Source organism: Camarhynchus parvulus, chromosome 5, assembly GCF_901933205.1.
Source record: "Camarhynchus parvulus chromosome 5, STF_HiC, whole genome shotgun sequence".
Taxonomy (NCBI): Eukaryota; Metazoa; Chordata; class Aves; order Passeriformes; family Thraupidae; genus Camarhynchus; species Camarhynchus parvulus.
The window spans coordinates 23,785,512-23,804,851 of NC_044575.1; the positions used below are offsets into that span (position 1 = coordinate 23,785,512).

The window sequence follows — 19,340 nt, forward strand, 5'->3', positions numbered from 1 at the left end:
AGGACCCAAGATGTCCTCTTGCCCTCCTCTTGTCCTTGCCTGCTCCTGTCACGGTGCTGGGTCAGCAGCCTGGGAATCCATTCCAGTGTTATGCCTGGAGGAGAAGCAGCACCAAGATGCAGACTCAGCACAGGAGGTGTCCTGTGGAGAAAAGGCTGCTTCCCTGTTCCCCCTCCAGCACAGCCAAAAGCATGAACAAGCCCTGAGCAAGGGCAGGGAGGCAGGAAGCAGCAGGAGGTCTTAGGGAGCGGGTGAACTTGGAAGGCACCTCCTGAATCTTTATCACAGAGCTAATCCCAGATGTCAATGCTCAGATACTGACAGCAGTAGCCACAAGTACATAAGAGGAAGTCTGAAGTGAAAACTGCCACGGACCCCAGCCAGCCTGTGCCCCATGCTGTGGTGCTGTGCCCAGCCTAAGCTCCCACGTGGCCTTCATGGTCCCATGGGACCATCTAGAACTCCCTATTGGCATCGTGAACAAAGCCCTGACTTTCCACCCTCTTTCTTCCCCAGTCTGGCTTGCAGGGGAAGCCCAAATATCAAGCAGCCTGCAGGCCCAGGAAGGGAGCAAGCTGTAGCAGCAGGGCCCCGGCTGGGCAGGAGGAGCCCCTGGCCGCAGCCTGCCCGTCCCTGCCGGCCGGCAGGGCTCCGCGCTGGGCTGGGGGGCTCCCTGAGGGGCTCACTGCCGGCAGGGGCGGGGCAGGGACACGGGCACATGGAGGGGCTGCCAGCCTGCCCCTGCCCGGCCGCGGGCAGCCCCGAGCTCGCACGGCTCCTCGAGAAGGCTGGTTTGTATCGCTGCCCGCAGGCAGCGGCTGCAGCGGGATGAGGCACCCGGCATGCGCTTCTGCAGCTCCCAGAGGAGAGCAGCCTCGGCTCTGCTCCTCCTGCCCCGTGCCCTGCCGCTCCCACCACCCCGGCACGGCATCCCCTCTCTTTGAGCTCTCCGGACGTGACTTTGTTGCCCGTCCCCTGCCCCTCCACGTGAAGCTGCAGCTCTGCTCAGCAAGGCCACCACCACTCCGGTGCTCCCCAAAGCAGCTGATGGGCTCCCCCCGTGCTCTCTGCTCCCCCTCTCCTCGGGACAGGGCTGGGTGCAGCCAGCCTGGCCGGGGAGGGACCAGTGGCAGGACGCCAGCCCTCCCTGGCCCTTGGAGCTCCTGCAGCCACCAGTACACGTGCAAATCAGAGGAAGGAAGGACGCCTGCTTGGGGAAGCTGGCCCCGAGGCTTCCGGCACCTGCAACCAAGGGAGGCCAGGCTGGGACGTACCTCACAAGGGGTGGCAGGGTGCCAGAGGCAAGCCCCCCAGCCTCTCCCACCCTACTCTCATGAGAGGTGTGTCAAAGGAAAAATCACTTCCACAGTGACCTGGCTGCATGACCTGTCAGATGTTAAACAGCATTTTCTCTCGGAGCCCTGGAGCCAAGTCCTGTGCCAGGACACAGGCAATGTTTCAGGGGTTGGGGTTTCAGGGCAGGGTGAAGCAGCAGCTCCCCACCTTTGCCAGCACAGACCCAGTGGAAAGCAGGTTCATCCCTTTCCCTCCCAGGGCAGCCCTGCACACTTAGCAAGGAGCAGTGCACCGCCAGTGAGGAAGCCCTTTCAGGCTTGGGGATGCCATGGTGTTTTGGGGAGGGGGCATGGGACTGGTACCCAACACTGCACAGGGATTCAGAGCACACACTGCTACACCCTCTGAGCAGCAGCTGGAGGAGGCAGGATCTCCTTGGGGACCCAACTGTCCTTATAGAGACAGGCAGTTGCTTGGGCTAGGCGTGCAGTGGCAATCTCACCAACTCATCTGCATCCCAGTTACGTGGAAGCTCCCACAGAGGCTTTGTGAACTTCAGGCAGTTTAGGATGAAATGAGAGACTCCGCTGATGCCAACCTAATTTAAGGTTCTGCAGAAGTGTGACAACCACATGAAAAGGGCTGGGGAGGCAGAGGACATGCTGTGCATGCCTGGGACGTGAGTCAGACCCGGCTCTCCAGCAGAGACACAGCTCTGGGATGCTCGAGTACCACTGCCCTGGGCACTCTGCCAGAGACAGCACTTGCCTCTTGGGGTCAGGGCTGGGGCCACAGCAGGTCCCATCACCTCCTGCTACTGCATGGCCAGGCCAGCAGCCCCTTCCTGGGCAAGTACCCTGATCCCTTATGGCAGACATGCCCTCACCAGTGCAATCCCTGAGCTGGAAGGGAGGCAAAACTGTCTCAGGACAGAACTATAGCCCCCCAGTCAGACTTTTCTCTAGTCTCAAGTACTGCAGACAGGATGCAGCAGCCTCCACACTTTCCCTGGGGACTGGCCAGTTCCTCTCAGGGTGTCTCTGCTCTGTGGGGATCCCTATCAAATGTGGTGGCCATGGTTGTACCAACCTCAGAGCAACTTAAAAACCCCCAAAGCACTGCAAGTAACAAACAGCACCACACAAAATCTATGACCTTGCATCCTTTTTTTCCAAAATGGGAAATTAATCTGACCCAAAATGGCTGAATACTAAGACAGACCTGCTCTAAGATCCAGCAGAGCCTAAACCTTCCTCTCAGGCCAGCATGCCAGCCTTGGCAGTTTGCAAGGAGGGGCTCTCATTTCCCCCTACACACAGGACACACAGCATCCAGGCCTAGCAGGTGGCAGGCTGTTCCCTGTCTTTGTTATCATTATAGTGCAAGAGTTCTACTATCATTACATGGCAAGGGTTCCATATTGCTAGAGTTTCATACCTCCTTGATGTTTTCTTGCAGGCCACTCCTCGAGGCACTGACTCTCCCTTATCCTCACAGTAGCCAACTGACTCCAGTTCCCCTCAACCAACCAATCCACTCAAATACTCTTCTGATTGGCTACAGCTGGGGCCTGTTAACATCAGGCCTGCTCCTAATCCTTAATAATTAACCCAGCTGCAATTCTTTAGGGGGTATGATTACTTTCTATACTACCTTTATTTACTTATATTCTATCCCCCTACATGTCTTGGTCCTTGCAGAGTCTTGTAATGGAAATACTAAGGCTGGTATGGATGCTAGACAAATGCAAACTCGTCTATGAACTGGGGGAAAAGCAGAACGGGGGCTCAAAGAAGGGTTGTATTCACAAGCAAGGATGCACTTCCAGCTAGTCAAGCAGAGCACCACCAATCCCAGGTCTGATAAGCCTCAGGACAAACGCTGTGTTAGCAGAAGACGGCACCATGTTATTTCCTCCTGTTAACCCAGTAGGAACATAGTTGCAAAACACAACTCCGAACAGACAGACAACATCAGTCCAAAAAACTAGTTCAGGATTTCCCAGCAAGAGGAACACAGGAATGATAGGGAGGACCCAGCAACCAGCATCCCCTATCCTTTGGGTAACAGAGATCCTGCAGAACCCTTGGGGACACATCTTGGTGTTTGTACATAAGAGAATATGAATGGGGAAACACATTTGAGGTTTTGTATAATAAAGAGTTTCCCCTCTGTAAGACCTTGCTGTGTTGCACCACGACTGAATGACCCCCACTACTCAATCCCTGATAGGAATTTTCAGGACATGTGAGTGTGTGAACGTGGAGCACCTTACCCTGGCATGGCATGAAGGCAGCACTCGTGGCTGCCCTTGACAGCCCTGTCATTTGTTCTGGGATCAAAGCAACCCATGTCACCAAGGATGCCACCAAGGATTTCTGAGAGATCGTTTCTGAGGGTTTTTCTACCTGTGTGAGGCAGCTGGGAAGGCTCTGTGGGGCTGGCAGGGAGGCAGCAGCCCAGGACTGGTTAGGAAGGGGTATGGGCTGTCAAAAAGACAAACTGCTCTTTAACCAGGCTTTCAATCTCCAGTCTTCACTGACACTTTCACAAATCCCCCTTTTTCAGTCCAGTGAAATATGGAGTGTCTTAGTAAATTCACACCCAACCCCTCTGCAGATTCATACTCTATGAATGATCTTTATTAAAAACACCAGAAGCAGCACTGAAGTTACTACTGTATTTCTAACTCCCAAGGAAATGGGACTACAAAAGATACAGGGTGAGTAAAATGTTGACGTGGATAAAGCATGATTTATGGGGCATATTTAACATGGTGAAGGCTGAAGTACACCTGTAAAGAGAAGAAAACAAAAATACAAAGATATGTGTAAGTCCAACATGGCTTTTGATACTGGCTTGGGGTCTCCAGCAGTAGATGATTTTCCTCTTGACCTCACCTCAGAGGAGTTGGGAACAGGCCTGGGAGGGAGGACCTGGGGGCTGAGCAAAGCTGGGGGAGAACTGGACTGTGTCCCATTTATGTTCTTTTCTGTGCTAGGAGTAAGGCAGACCCCAGGAGCTTATAAGGCTTGACTTTTTCCTGGGAGGTTTCTCAGGAGTAAGATGGGATGCTAGGGGGATGACCAGCCCAGGCTGTTATGGGTCACAGTGTGCTGAGCCAAGGCAGGATCCTTAGCTGAGTTAGCACGGCTGCTCTCACAGTCAGTCCTGAGATGCTCTCTGTGCTTGTGGGGTGTGTGCTTTCAAACAGAGATCAGACAGGCTGGAGAGACCAGCAAGAATCATTAAAAGCCCAGAAAACTCTGCTTCAGTATGAGAGATAAAGAAGTTTAGTCTATTTAACTTCTCAGAGAGAAGGTTAAGAGATGCCTTGATCATGATCTATTAATACCTACACAGGAGAAATAGTTCAGATAGTAGATAGCTCTTTAATCTAATAGGCAAAGGCATAATGTGATCCAGTGGCTGGAAGCCAAAACTCAATGTCTCCAGCCTAGAAATAAGGGGAATGTTTCACCATCAGGCACATCAAGCTCTGGAACAACTCACTCACAGCAGCAAAGGCTTCTCTCCTGAGACAAAGGTGTGCCCATGCTGACAGCTCTGGTGCAGGAATTACTGGGTACAAGGCTGTAGCCTGTCACACACAGGGCAAGGCTGAGCAGCCACCATGACTATTTGGCACTGAAAATCTGGGATTTTACAAATGGGTGGTTGATTGAATTAATTTTTGTATAGAGGAGGAGAATCTCTCCCACCACGCCTGCCCAGCAATTTAAAACTGATCTGTAGCCACAATTCTGTGAGTATGTCAAAGTGACTGCATAACATTGAGGCAGTTACTTTTGTCCACATCCATTTCCTTTACCTTATGTGTTATATTGACTCCTTGTGGCTCTTGGGAGGGCAAACTGAAGAGGAACGGGGAGTGAAAGGCAGGGGTAAATAAACACATCCTTGGGACATTGCCACTCCTGCACAAACTGAATTTATAAGCTGCTCAAGAGAAGGGATTATAGCATGAGCTGTTTATCTCTCCTTCTGAACTACAGAAGCATGATAAGTGTCAAGTATTTTGTTAAAGCTTCTACATGATGGCCAATGAGAAAGAACATTTTCTGAAAGTCGGGTGTCCCCAAAATATTCCAGTCTTTGTCCCTTAAGCTCAAGATATCAAAAAAATCACTCTGCAAGAAATCTCGGCTGGCGCTCCTGCGGGGCTTAGGAACGATTTCGGTAACCCCGTCGGGCTCTGGCAGACTTCCGAAGCTCCTCGGAGGGAGGCTTGCACCCTGCAGCCCTCCAAAGGGAGCCACGGGGCGGGGAGAAGGCAGCGGCAGCCCCGCTCCGCCGCAGCCCTCCCGCGGCTCCCCGCCTGCTGCAGCGCCCCGGCCGTGCCGCCAGCGAGCCACAGCAGCTGCTCCTGTGCCACACACCTCCCATGCTCCGGGGACGGCAGCAAAGTTTCTACCTTCTCGGCCTTCCAGAGAGGCGCTTCCTTCCAGCATGGGAAGCCTGATCCAGCCGGGAGGGCTCCTGCATTGCTGCCGGAGCGGCTGCCGGCACTGCAGCCCAGGGACAGCCTCACCTCCTCTGGCAGAAAAAACACGTAGCACGCAGGTGGGCTTACAAACACTACACTGCCATCTGACACAGACTTGCAAAATGCCCTGCTTAAGCACAGAAATAGTGTTTTCTATTAGTTTGCCTTTAAATTTATGTGCCCTAATGATTTGCTCTTTATGTTACTGACGTTTTGCAGGATATACGGGGTATGTAACGTGGCCAGGTTACTGACAGAATCATAACTTTGCTTCCGACTGCATTTGGAGTGATTAGAACAGTAACCTTCATATCACCTTAACAGCCACGTTGATATTTTATTACATATATTCCCAAACATGTTGTTAAGGTAGGTTTTTTGGACCTTTAGAGAAGAAAATACAAACCCTTTGCAGAAATCTGTTGCTGAAGAGCATGGAAATTGGATATTTTCAAACTTTCAAATTAACAAGGTGAGTTTGACTCACCAAGTCACCAGCAGTCTCTCTGCTCTCCTGCCTGGAGCCACACAGGGGGAAAATGATGCCTTTTAAACAGAACCAAATTTTCTTGATGAGGGTGAGGTACAGCCACAGCAGTCCTTCCCTCTGAAAACGCTCCGACCAGAAACATACACCACAGAGCCTAATTAATATTTTAATAGTCAACAGTCAGAGATAGAGAGCTGTAATATGTACTAACAAACAGAACCTCTCTAGATTAACACTTAAAATACCAGGGCAGCATCAGAAAACATGATCATGCCCAGCTGAAATCATCAGAAGCATCTGTTTCTCCTTCAACCCTGGTTTTATTCCTCCTTTTTTTAGCACTATTCCCTCAAATGCTTTCTTTTGTATGAGACAGCCTCTACAGCACCTGTGGGTACGAGTCCAAGTATCTCTGGGACTGTTCCAAGTTGTGGGGCATCCTGGATTTCTGCAGATGAACTTTAGAGCAGTCTCAGTGATGTGTAAGAGAGGAGCAAACCCCAACTCCTTGGAAAGGTTGGGAAGCACGCAGGGCTTGTATTCTTACTGCAAGCCCCTTGATTTCTTCTTGGCACTGGTCCCTGGATTGGTTTATGCCCCCTTTGGCCAAACTCCTTGAAATCCTGCCATTCCTGCACTTCCATTGCCTTGGCCCCCAGTGGGAGTGGAGCACAGCCATGGCTGTGGGCCAGCTGGATGCCTGCTCGCAGCTGCTCCCCACCACTCGCTGGAGATGCCAGCTAAGTGGGAGCACGGGTCAGGTGCATGCCATGGGCACCTGGAGCTGTCCAAGGCCTGTAAGCCACACAGGGGTGGCACTGGGGGCCATTGCACAGATACCAGCTGGGCTACACCATGGCAAATAAATCAGCAGGAAGGGGATGGCCTGAGCCAGCACATCACCTGAGAAGCACCAGCATCAGAAACCCCAGGGCCACCGGCTTGTTTCCAGCAGCAGCTGGTGGCATGGCTCTTTCCCAGCTCCAGGAAGAGTCAGACAGGCAGGAGCCTCAGTCCTTGTCCTTTGCAAGGTGTAGGAAAACAAGCAAGAGAGAGAGTGGCTTCAGGGCTTTCTCATTCAAAACAGGAATACACCAATGCAACAGCACTGTATAGCGAATGCTACAATGGGGAGCTGTTGCTATGGTGAAGGAAATAATATTTAAGCACCAACTGTTTATAAATATAAAATCCCTACAAAGTTTTCTAAAATTAGATTAAGAGGGCTAGGGCTGTCAGGATATTGTTAAAAACTTGAGAAATACCAGTATTTTTGGACACACAAGATCTGAGTACTCCTAAAACAGCAAATGTAAGTCCAAAATGCTAAACAACAAACGTGACAATGTGCCGTTGTGCGTCCCGAGTTTTAAAGGCAATCTCATATCTCTGAACTCACTGTTGCAGCCTGGCAGGCCTCTGAGAGTGGAAGGCGACAAGCCCAGTGCTCCCAGGGATTTATTTTTCTCTTGACACAAGTGCAGCGCAGAGACCTGGGCTCCACTGCTACTCGTAGCCTGCTCTCTGCCAAGTGTAGTTCCGAGGGCTGCTGATCATGCTGGTCCTGTGATCCCACAGTTACATGTTGCAAATCCTAGAGTCAGAGGTAAAGATTTGGAAACCCCCGAGCTAGGGAGGCAGCTCCTTGCAGAGCTCAGGATTTTTCAGGAGATTGATGTTGCTCACGTGGATGTAAGAAGAAAATTGCTGTGCCCAGTGCCCAGGCAGCTCCAAACATGCCCCAAATAAAACAGGAATATAAAAAATGAATATCCATTGTTGCATCTCCAGAATCATAACCTGTCTTTTGCTGGCAGCTGCCATTTCAGCAGAGCTGCAGTTAAACTGCTAAAAATGCAGTTTAGTTGGCAAGCGCTAGATAAGAGGGAAACATTCAAAAGTTGCCAAGAGTAAATGTCTGACCTGTTTCTACGGGTCGAACAGAAGCAGAAGGAGGAATGTGACTGTCAGAGCACAGCCACTTCAGCTGCTCTGACACACTCCCATGCTTCTTTTCCTCTTGTCCTATCCCACCTTCCAAGGTGGGATGGATGGTGGGAAGGTGCCATCACCTGACAGTATTTTTGCACTGGCACCACTGAGGATGGTTCTGGACTCTGCCCGTGGCGGTGAGCCCTGATTTAGGCGGCACAGGGAGGATTCCTGGCGCTGGAGAACCAGTCCCCATGACAATATTGTTTTTGATGAGCAAAGGCCACCGGAAAACGAGGGGATGAATGTGCACCATCGTCACTACTAAGTCCGTCAGGGCCCGAGGGGCCGCTGGTGCCCCAGCAGCGGGGCGAGCGGAGGGTGTGAGGGACCCGCTGCCCCGCGTCCAGCCGGTCCGCAGGGATCGCCTGTCCCTGTCAGCACCCAGCCGGGGGACGCATCTCGCGGGGGAGCCTCACCGGGCCCCCTCCCGCCCCCGCGACGGGAGGGGCTCTGGCCGCTCCGGCCGGGCGCCTCGGGGAGGTAAATAAGGAAAGGGGAGTTTCCTGCCCGGCAAAGCCGGGGAGCCCGGCGGCCGGGCTGGGGTGAGCGGGCGGCGCGGCGCGGGCAGCACGAGCGGCGCGGAGCGGAGCGGAGGCTCTGCCGGAGCCAGTGCCGGTGTCTGGCGCTGTGCAGCGTGCGCGCTGCCGGCCGGAGGGAGGAAGGGAGGGAGGGAAGGAGGGAGGGAGGGAAGCGGCGCAGCCCCCTCGCCGCCCGCCCCTCGCCCGGCGCGGAGGGCGTGGAGAGGCGGCCCCGCTCGGCGGGTGCCCGCACGGGCAGGGCAGGGCAGGGCGGCAGCGCGGGCAGGGATGAGTCCCCGCAGCGCCGCCCGCTGAGCTCCGCCGGCTGCCGCCCCCGGGCCGGGCCGGGCTCGGCGTCCCCCGCCCCAGGATCCGCGGCCGGGGATGCGGGGGGCAGCCCGCCGGGGCGTTCCGCCAGGTAAGGGCCGCCGGCGGTAGGGGGAGAGCGGCGCAGATCGGCGGGGTGCCCGGGGACGGCGGGCTGGGGCTCTCTCGTAACCCTTTCCGCGCCACCAACTTTCCAAGGCAGCGAGACGTCGCCCGCAGCGCCGGGAAGGACTTTTCCCGCTGGTGCCCAGCCTGGCTGCGGCGGGACCCCGGCCCGGGCTGCGAGCGCCCAGGGGGGGCCACCGCCCGGCGCTGCCTTAGCGGCGGGGGCACAGCAGCCCTGGCCCCAGACCCCCCGGGGGAACGAGCTGCCCCGAAACTTGGGCTGCTGCTGGGCGAGGAGCTGCGCCTGGAGCAAGTAAGTCCCCGGTGGCACAGGGAGGCCAGATGCCCTGCCCGGCCGCGTAGCCGCGCCAGCCGGCGGAGCAAATGCCCCGGCGTTTGCTGTCAGACCTCCAGGCGGTCTGAGAAACCTGCCGTGAGGGCGCAGGCTGACGAGGAGACCTCGCAGAGCGGGGTGCAAGCACGCCATAGCATGGAGCAATCCTACGGGAAAGCTGTGCGGTTCGAGATTTGGGCTCTTGACGCGGCTGTAGGTTAGGGACGTTGCAAAGAGAGTGTTTTGAGGCGGTGAATAAACGCGTTCATCCCAAAAGAGCCTTCCCAGCTCCTGCCAGGGAGTGCTCTGGGCGTGAGCAGGCACCAGCAGGCTGGTGGATGGCTCAGGGGAAGGTGGAGAGCACAAAACCCCCTCTATTTGGTTTACCGAGGCGTTTGCATCGTCGGGAAGAGGCATATGCAGTTCAGCGGATGAGGGATAAACAGGCACAGGTGGATGTTGTGATAAGAAAACTCTGGGACCGGCTGGGGTGGGTTGGCATTACTTGATAGTGATTAATTAACTGAAAATGTGTATGCTGTGTGCCAGTAGGAAAGAGACTGATTCCCTGTTGAAAGTCCTGCACTGTTTAAGTGCTGGTCAAAGTGGGCAGTAATCTTCTGGTGTTAATGGATCAGTCGGTCCCTCTGAAATGCAGAGGGAAAGAACAGAGGTAGGGGAACAGGGGACATGACAGGATGGCTTTGAGCGCAGGAGTCCTGTGCCTTATCGTAAGAAAAGTGCTCCAGGAGGTGATGAATGCAAGAGCAGAATGAGTCTGGGGGCACAAAGCACCTCTGCTTGGCACACGGTGAGGCACCCAAGGAAGATAGCAGACACAAGTCCCAGCTGGCATTTGGAGCTGTGACTGTAGGGAAGCTCTAATCCTGTACGGCTGAAGAGGAGGCAAGGCTGAGAATTCATTTCCACCACGTCAGGATCTTATGTTGGTGGGGCTTGCTGAGGGGGAGGCTTGGGGGCACAGACCAGCCCTGCTCACGTGTCTGTGGTGGTGCCCAGAGTCAAGCAGGGGATCGGGGATAGCTCTGTGCTGCTTTTTCTCAGTGGTCTTTCTTTCCTCTGGGGAGTGGTGAGGTGCAGCCCAGGCTGGGTGGCCCACAGGCGTGTTTGGTGCCCGCCAGCCTTTGCAGAGCCAACAGCATGACTAAGCCAATGCGACCAGATGGGCGCTTGCACCCCACCAGAAGCCTGTCTGCCCTGCCTCAGTGGCCACAACGTTGTTGTACAGGATAAACTCTTTGCTCAGTGGGAGAACGCTGGCATGTGTTAGGGCCTTTGCCAGTGGGTCACTGGCTGAGAGTTGTTTTGCAAAGCTGTGACTTAACTTTTGTGCCTGGGTGGTGAGGTGGGGAGGAGTGGGGCTGCAGGAGGGAGCTGCTGGCTGGGCAGGGGGGCACTGCAGGGTGCTGGCTGCCACTTGTCCCCTCCAGCAGCCCTCAACAAGCCGTACTGCTCTGGGCACGGCATGCAGGGGTGTTACATGCTGGGCAGGGGACAGAGGTGCAGGTGCAGGGCTGAGCAGGTGCTGAAGTTGGTGCTATGAATTCTCTGGGTGACTACGCATGCATGAATCTCTGGGTGGGTGAAGGGAAAGGGGGAAGAGGGGTTGTCTGCCACGAGTCACATTTTGGGAGGTGTCCCCTGGTGAGCCTGCTGCAGTCTCACTTGTGTCAGGAGAGGGGTTTTGCCTTACAACCCACGGCCTTGTGCAGGGTGTGCTCCTCTGTGCCAGCGTGCCTGTGCCCAGTGTGCGGGCAGGCAGCCCTGCCCACTCCCGCAGCCATCCACCCCTCTCCCTGGCACTGAGACCCCGGCCCGGTGCTTCTCAGGCGATCACTGCTCACAGTTGTGTTTTCCAGCTGGTCCCAAAGTCCTGAGTCACTCTGCCGTTTCCATGGAAACAGCCTTGCTGGCGGGAATCGGTTTTGGGGGTAGAGGGTGCCGGTAGCTGGACTGGCACCAGGCAGGCCTGCGGGAAGAACTGGCAAGGCTCAGGCGCTCCTCCAGTGTGCCAGGGCTTTTACACAGGCTGGAGCACGCACCTCTGTTGCACAGACCTTCACACCTTCTTCAGCTCCCTTTTCCCTTGCTTCCTGCCATGGGGAAGCAGAGAGGTTTCCCTGACAGTGGAAAGGGAGCTCAGGATGAGCCCAGCCAGGCTGAGGGTACAGCTTCTGGGGAGCTGTTGAGAGAGGTGGACAGCCTGGAAGGCAACCAAAAAGAGCAGTTATTTTTGACTGCCCTGCAAGAGAGCCTTCAGAACAGCAGTAGCAGTGACTGCAAGGGCTCCTGCCTAAAGCTGCCATCACCCCTGAGTTGCCTGAACACGGCCAACTCTGGGGAGCAAGGGAACTGCAGGGAAGGCTTGGGGCAGGAGTCAAGGCAGCTGCCCATGTGGAGATGCTGTGGGAGTGCCCCACGAGGATGAGAGTGCCACAGTGCTGTGAGGCGCTGCCCTGCATTTACACCTAGCTGCTTTTGGAGCGGAGCAGACCTGTGAGTCGTACTGACCCCTGCAACTTCCCCACGGACTCCAGCCTGCCTGGCAGTGCCTGAACTCAGCTGCCAGGGCAGCCTTCAGTGCCACAGCCTGGCTACATGGCTCCAAAAGCAGGTAATTCCCATCAAACCTAGGGAGACCATGCCCAGAAGAGGAGCCCTCGGTGCCTGCTGCACGATGGCCATGGCTGGCTGGCCGCATTCACTGCTCCCCGCACCGGTGACTCACAGATGCCATTCAGCTTAATTCATCACCTCCGATCTCCCCGGCACTCCGGGGCTGTCTTGCTGGCTTCTTGCCTGCTCATCTCCCTCAGAGCAGTGCTGGGAGTCAGCAGAGGAGGAGGAGGAGGAAGAGGAAGGCAGGTGATTACGCATCCGCTGCCGTTGGCAGGTGCACAGGGTGGGGGAGGTTCCGCTGCCTGCGCCCATCCTTTCCCTTCCTCTAGGCTCAAGGCTGCGGGAAGTGGGGCAGGGGAGAGGAAAGGCTCAGCACCTTCCTCTTCACAGAGACAATGCTGCTGTCCCTGTGCCAGGCCCTGGCTGGCCTCCTGCTGCACTTAGAGCCGGTTGCCGGATGCTGTGTATCCCTTGCGGACAGCCTAGTCCCAGTGCGACTGCAGGCAGCTGCACAGAAATGCAGGCAAGGCAGCAGAGTGCCGTCTGTCATGCTGTGACCACAAGGGGGCTAGGGTTGGGAAAGGGGCAGTGGTGGCCCCAGCATCGTCCCAAAAGAGCCCATGTGCCTTCTGGCAGGCCCCTTGCAGTACCAGCAGTGCCAGGGGCTGGAATGTGTGAGTGATGTACCCCCACCCCATGCTCCATCTCATAGTCCCAACTGCCTGGAGGGACACACTGAACTCGACTCCCCCCCCTTGGGCTGCATTTGCTCATCATCTTTGGTGGAGCTGAGCTGGAGACAGAGCAGAGGGTGATTTTGACTGAGATCACTTCTAGCACAGAACCATCTAGGAGGCCAGCGTATCCGATGACTCCCATGGTCTGGGGCTGAGGAGCCAACACAATCCATGCCTCACACAGGACTCTCAGATGCAGCTCCACGTGGGCATGGCCCTCTCTCAGCTGCTGTCTGAACTGCCAGCCCTGGCTATCAGGCCAGTTTAAGAACAAGGTTCCTCAGGGTGGGAGTGGGAGTGCAAGCAGCTGTCCTGCTGTGCCTGTGTGCAGGACACATCCTCCTGGGGCATGGTGGCTGCAGCCATTGCTCAGCCAGCCCCTCCGAGCCACATGGAGCCCAGCACAGCTCCACCTTGGCAGGTGTTCCAAGCAGCCCGGCTCTGTCTGACAGATGAACAAGGGGCAGTGGGAGTAAAAGTGATCCTCAGTTGTCCTGGCAGCTCCCAGGTGCCATGTGCATTTGCTGCCCTGGGAGCTCCTCCAGAGCACCCAGCTGCCAGTGGCCAGTGTCCCTGGAGCCCAGGGCAGGACTGAGCAGGAACTGCAGCCCCTCAGGGACAGGCAGTGATGGGAGGAGGCAGAAGAGCCAGCTGGGAGGTGAGAAGAGGCTCTGGCTGGCTTTAAAGGCCACAGATGAGACATCAGGGAGGGAAGCCTTCTCCCAAAACCTTCCCCTCCCTGGTTGCAGCTCAGCAGATGGGCAGGGCACACATCAAGGGGCAGCAAAGGCTGAAGCTGGGCTGGGCTTTAGCACTTGCTCAGTCAAGAAAGTGAATCAATGCCCCATTTTTTCCCCTCTGCCACTTGGGTGGGACATTGCAAAGGGGAATGGGTCAGTGTGGGTGGAGAACCTGAAATGCTCACAGCCAGTGAGTGATCTGGTGAGAATTGGGACCAAGAAGGCATCTGGTCTCTGGTTTGCCTTTTTTGGGGAGCCAGTAGCAGGTTTCTGCTATAACCAGGACAGTCTGAGTCTCATCTGCTCCAGCATCCATCAGCAATGAAGCAAAGAGTAGGAGTTGAGGTTGTGTGTGAGGGATGCAGTGTGGTTGGCCATCACTAGACAGCAGGAAAGCATTCCCCCTACAGCTTCCACCTAGGCAGCATGCAGAAGACACTTGGGCCATGAGATGCCAGCAGGGACTCTCCCATCCTGTTCTGCCTTACCAGACCTGGAAAAACACTTTATCCAAGGGCTAGAATATCCCATGTGGACACTGGGGCAGAGTTTCCCCTCTGCAGGGTGGGTAACCCAAATCCAGCAGCATCAATAGCCAAGCATCTCTGACTTCGTTCCTCCAGCCATGTGCCACAAGCCTTGGCCGGCAGCAGTCCAGGTGAAAGCAACCTGTATTCAGAGCATCATTTTGGGTCTAAAGCACAGCTCTTAGTGCACAGACACAGGGAGTGCTGGTGGGCAGCTGCATGCAACAGCTGTGCCAGCCCCCCTGTCTTGGGGTCCTGCTCTGAGCCCCTGCTCCTAGTGAGAGATCTCTGGAGTTGATAGTTCCTAAAGCTCCCTGCCTCCACAAATCAGCTGGGACAATCAGTAAACAATAAAAATATTAATTTTAAAAAGCAAGGCTTTTTTACTCACCTGCAGGTCTGAGCTGCCCTCCTGGTGTCACTTGCTGGCTGACAGGGTCTCTCTGGGGCGTAGAACATATTGAGGACATGGGAACAACACACCGTGGCAGCTGCTATGGGCTCTGCAGGGACCATACACCAGGAACATTGCACTGTCCGAAGCCCATCAGGGATTTCAGTGTGCTCTGGGCTAGAACAGCCCTCACATGCTGAAATCCATCGCTGGCCCACTGGTCTCCCTCAGAGATCTTGTACAAGCAGCAGCAGCACTGGCTCTGACAGTCCCACCCACAGTGACCTGGTGCTGGGGCTGAGCAGGGCATTCACCATGAGCTTGGGGCCAGCATGTTGTTCTCCCTGGGGACCCACAGAGAGCAGGCAAGAGGAAGCAATGGCAGTGATGATACAGTGGGCTCTGCTGGGTGAGGAGCAGAGATACTTGGGTCTTGTCCCCTTGGTTTGCCAGAGGTGGATGGGCAGGTGAATGTACCACACTGTGGGAGGAGAGACATGGAAGGAAGATGGGCAAGGGAAGATGGGTGCAGGGGAGTTTTAAAACCATTGCTTTTACTGGTGTGTCTCCCACACACAGGTGTTTTAGCTTGTTTGGAGTTTTTGGGATGCATCCTCTATGTTCCATCTCCCAGCCCCACCCCGATCCCGCGGTGGCAATAGTATGTGGATGTGAAATGTCTGCTTTGGAGAGCAGCAGGCAGTCCATGAACATTATTTGGTTAGTGAACAGGGGGAATACTGAAGCACCACCACAGTTACATCCCCTCCCAGCAATGTGGCAGACCCCCAGGCATGACAGGTCCTCCCCCCTCGTCATGGTCCCTGAGCATCCCATCCAATGGTCCTGCTCAGTTTCCCCTACCCTTGCCTGTGTGGGCAGCAGCAAGGCAGGCCTAGCAGCACTGAGGTTGTTCTTTGCAACTACAGCCCCACTCTTCCTTGCACCCATCCCTGGTGCCAAGGGCTACTGCCCTGGTTGGCAATAGAGTATGGAAGAGATGCAGTTTTGCATGCTTCCTCCTTTGTAGTATTGTTTTTCCCCTCTGGTGCTCAGAACAGGAGAGCCCTGAATCTCAGAGTGGAGCAGGATCTTACCAGCCCCATGAGCTCATTGCTGAGGGCACGGCTCTGGCTGCACTCGTCCTCAGAGGCTGACAGACCAAGCTGGCTGTTGGACCTCTGTGCGAAGAGGTTTTCAGCTCCAGGAGAGACATTGCCATTCTCCCAGGCAGGAGGTTGCTGGCCTGGATGGGCCATGCCTTATCCTGACAACTGGATAGAATGGATGGAGACAAGATAGCACCATCCCCTGACCTTTCCCTGCCACAGCTCCTGCACTGGGGTTCCAGTGACAAGTGACTCACAAGGCAGCTGGGGAAGACAGTTTGCAGCAGCTGGATGGAGACAGTGTCACCGCCAGGTTCTAACATCCCCCTGCCTGGGCTGCAGTGCATGGGGTGAGCTAGGGCCCACAAGATTTATGTACACCCACAGCCAGGAAGGAACAGGGCTGAAGTCCTGGCTGGACATGTTTCTCCAGGCTTGCCAGCCTCTGCCTGTTATTTTTCTTGTCTGAAATGGGGCTCAGCAGTGTGTGACTGGGATTCACATGGTTATGACTGATGGACGTACATTAGGAGGGCATTTGTTGGTACCTGCATCAGTTGGATACTTGGCAGTCCATGCTCAACCTGTGAATTCTCTGTTGGGTTGCAGACACCAAGACAACCTGTGAAGAAGCTCCATGAAGGTGACCAGCCATGCAATGTTCCTGGAAGGCTGTACTCCTCCTAGCCTTGGCATCCATTGCAATCCAGTACACAGCAATCCGGACCTTCACTGCCAAGTCCTTCCACAGCTGTCCCATCCCTAATCCTGTGAACTGCAGCCTGACCCAGGACACTGATGTGGCTGACAGGCTGTGCGATGAGAATCCCACTTTCCCATACAACCTCTCCAGGAAGACTCATGTTCTCATCCTTGCCACCACCCGCAGTGGCTCCTCATTTGTTGGGCAGCTGTTCAACCAGCACTTCGATGTCTTCTATTTATTTGAGCCCCTCTACCACGTCCAGTACACCCTGATCCCAAAGCTGACCCAGAGCAAGAGTACAACAGACAGGCGGGTCATGCTGGGCGCCAGCCGAGACCTGCTGAGGAGCCTGTATGACTGCGACCTCTACTTCCTGGAGAACTACATCAAGCCCCAGCCTGTCAACCACACCACCGACCGCCTCTTCCGCAGGGGAGCCAGCAAGGCCCTGTGCTCACCACCTGTATGTGAGTCCCTGGGAGCTGTGGATCTCCACTTGGAGGAAGGAGACTGCGTGAAGAAGTGTGGGACCTTGAACCTGACGCTGGCCACTGAGTCCTGCAGAGAGCATGGCCACGTGGCCATCAAAACCGTACGGGTGCCAGAGGTCAGTGACCTCCGGGCCCTGGTGGAGGACCCGCGGCTGAACCTGAAGGTCATTCAGCTGGTGAGGGACCCCCGGGGGATCCTGGCATCCCGGAGTGAGACCTTCCGAGACACCTACAGGCTGTGGAGGATCTGGGACGGCACTGGCAGGAAGCCATACAACCTGGACGTGACCCAGCTCACCACAGTGTGTGAGGACTTCTGGAACTCTGTGTCCACCGGCCTCAACCGGCCACCATGGCTCAAGGGCAAGTACATGCTGGTGCGGTACGAAGACCTGGCCAGGAACCCCATGAAAAAGACTGAGGAGATCTATGATTTCCTGGGCATCCCCATGGACAGCAACGTTGAGCGCTGGATACAGAACAACACCCGAGGAGACAGGTCCTCCTCCAAACACAAGTACGGGACGGTGCGCAACTCGGCGGCGACGGCGGAGAAGTGGCGCTTCCGTCTGTCCTACGAGATCGTGGCGTTCACCCAGCACGCCTGCCAACAGGTGCTGGCACAGCTTGGCTACAAAACTGCTGGCTCTGAGGAAGAGCTAAAGAACCTCTCCATCAGCCTGGTGGAAGAGAGAGACTTCCTGCCCTTCTCCTAAGGCAGCCCCAATGGGCCTGGTTTTGATGCGTACTGTTTCTAACTGATGCCTTATTTTATTTTCTTTCCTTTTGTTTCCCCCTCTTTCTCTCTCTTGTCTTTTTCTCTCCAAAATTTGCACTAAACCTTGAGCGGGAATCTCAAAGGCCGAGTCCAGGGGAAGTGACTGCTGCCCCTCAATACATTTTGGATGCCGGGAGGAGTTGGGTCTCTCCAATCAAGAGCTAGAACTCTGGATGGGTAACAATGTTTACAAAACACACAAAATGTATAAAGCAACCTTCAAGCTTTCCAAACCGAAGGGTGTCTGGGGTACTGTACTTTTGCACTGTTTACTTTTACAATGTAAGAGGTAAATATAAATATAATTTATGAAAGGTGTCATCCCCTCCAGAATAACTTCCCCTGCCCCCAATGAACACGTTAGACTGGAAGATGAAAGTGGAACAACCTCCTCATTTTTGATCTCAGTGCGACACGTCTGTCTGTTTGAGTCCTGTTATTGGGCTGTGCAGTTGGTCAGCTGCTCCTACATGGTTGTTTGGTAACACCTGTGATATTTCCTTGTGCCAAAAACCCACTAAAAGAAAGAAAAGAAAAAAAAAGGGAAAAAAGCAATTGGGTCATTTGGTAAAAGCCCAACACATTTAATGCTTTATTTCTGTGTTTTCTGTAAATAAAAGTGCAATAAAACTGACCTGGGGGTGAACTTCAACTGAAAGACCTCAGCAAGTATACAGTATACAGGGGTGGATGCACCACCAGGCAAACATCAGCATCTCATGGTTCGTCCGACTCCTGCGAGGCCGGGAGCGAGGCCGGGAGCGGGTAGGACAAGGCTGGGGGAGGAGACACAGCCCCCAGGGGGGCAGGGAGCTGCAGCCGCCTCCAGGTGTGTGCATGTTTGCATCTGAAGTGTGTCAAAATGCAAGCAGTTAAGCCAAAAGCAAGAACCCATGGTTATTTACTGACCTGAAAACTTATTGGTTTGCATGGGGGCATGAGACTTGCTGGAGTGCCTGACTCCAGAGTACTAATGGCACCAGCACAGTGAACCCATTCCCGTCAGGCTGCCCCCCACCATGTCTGACAGTGCTGATGCCAGGCACAGCCTGCCCTGGATGACAGGGAAGGTGCTGTGGTGCAGGTCATGAACTGTCAGAATGAAAATGAACTAACAAGATGATCCTGGAAATACACAATTATTCCTTCATGAGCTGCCTGCTGCCTGCAAGACACCTGGGCCTGTGGGCTGGGCAGGTGTCACGGCTGTAGCTGGCACGCATCTGCCACATAAATATGACCATTTTCTAGGCTGGTTGAGTTTGGAGGTCTGATATGGCCACATTTATCTGGCAGCTACATGCCAGCTACAGCCATGACAGGCAGGTCAGAAAGCTGCTGAATGGGGGAGCCAGGCATGCAAGGCAGGAACATTGAAAGCCTTACATAAGACATTGCTGGTCTACTTGATCCCTGTCTGATGAAACAGCTGGCCAGCTCCTCCAACCCAGCTGGCACAGTTCCAACAGTCGAGCCCTTGAGACATGTCCTGCAGACCACAAACAGCTGCAGATGGGAAGCCACTGGGGCCAGTCCCCTGGGTACAGAGGACAACAGTGGCCCAGCAGTTTTCCAGTTGCTCCTGGAGCCAGGCAGGGCAGTGACCCACAGAGAGATGAGACCACAACTTGTGACATCTACTCACA

At 55.0% G+C, this 19,340-nt stretch overlaps 1 protein-coding gene across 2 annotated transcripts; it reads left to right on the forward strand.

Annotated features, from left to right (window-relative positions):
• Nucleotides 1–9,068: 9,068 nt before the first annotated feature.
• CHST1 (carbohydrate sulfotransferase 1) lies at nucleotides 9,069–18,346 on the forward strand. 2 transcript variants are annotated; one of them, XM_030949239.1, is made up of 2 exons: nucleotides 9,069–9,224; nucleotides 16,329–18,346. In XM_030949239.1, the coding sequence occupies exon 2, from the start codon at nucleotides 16,373–16,375 to the stop codon at nucleotides 17,630–17,632; it is 1,260 nt and encodes a 419-aa protein (XP_030805099.1). In that variant the 5' UTR covers nucleotides 9,069–9,224; nucleotides 16,329–16,372; the 3' UTR covers nucleotides 17,633–18,346. The 2 variants fall into 2 exon arrangements, with proteins under 2 accessions (XP_030805099.1, XP_030805101.1); XM_030949241.1 differs by lacking the exon at nucleotides 9,069–9,224 and adding an exon at nucleotides 9,468–9,551.
• Nucleotides 18,347–19,340: the final 994 nt, after the last annotated feature.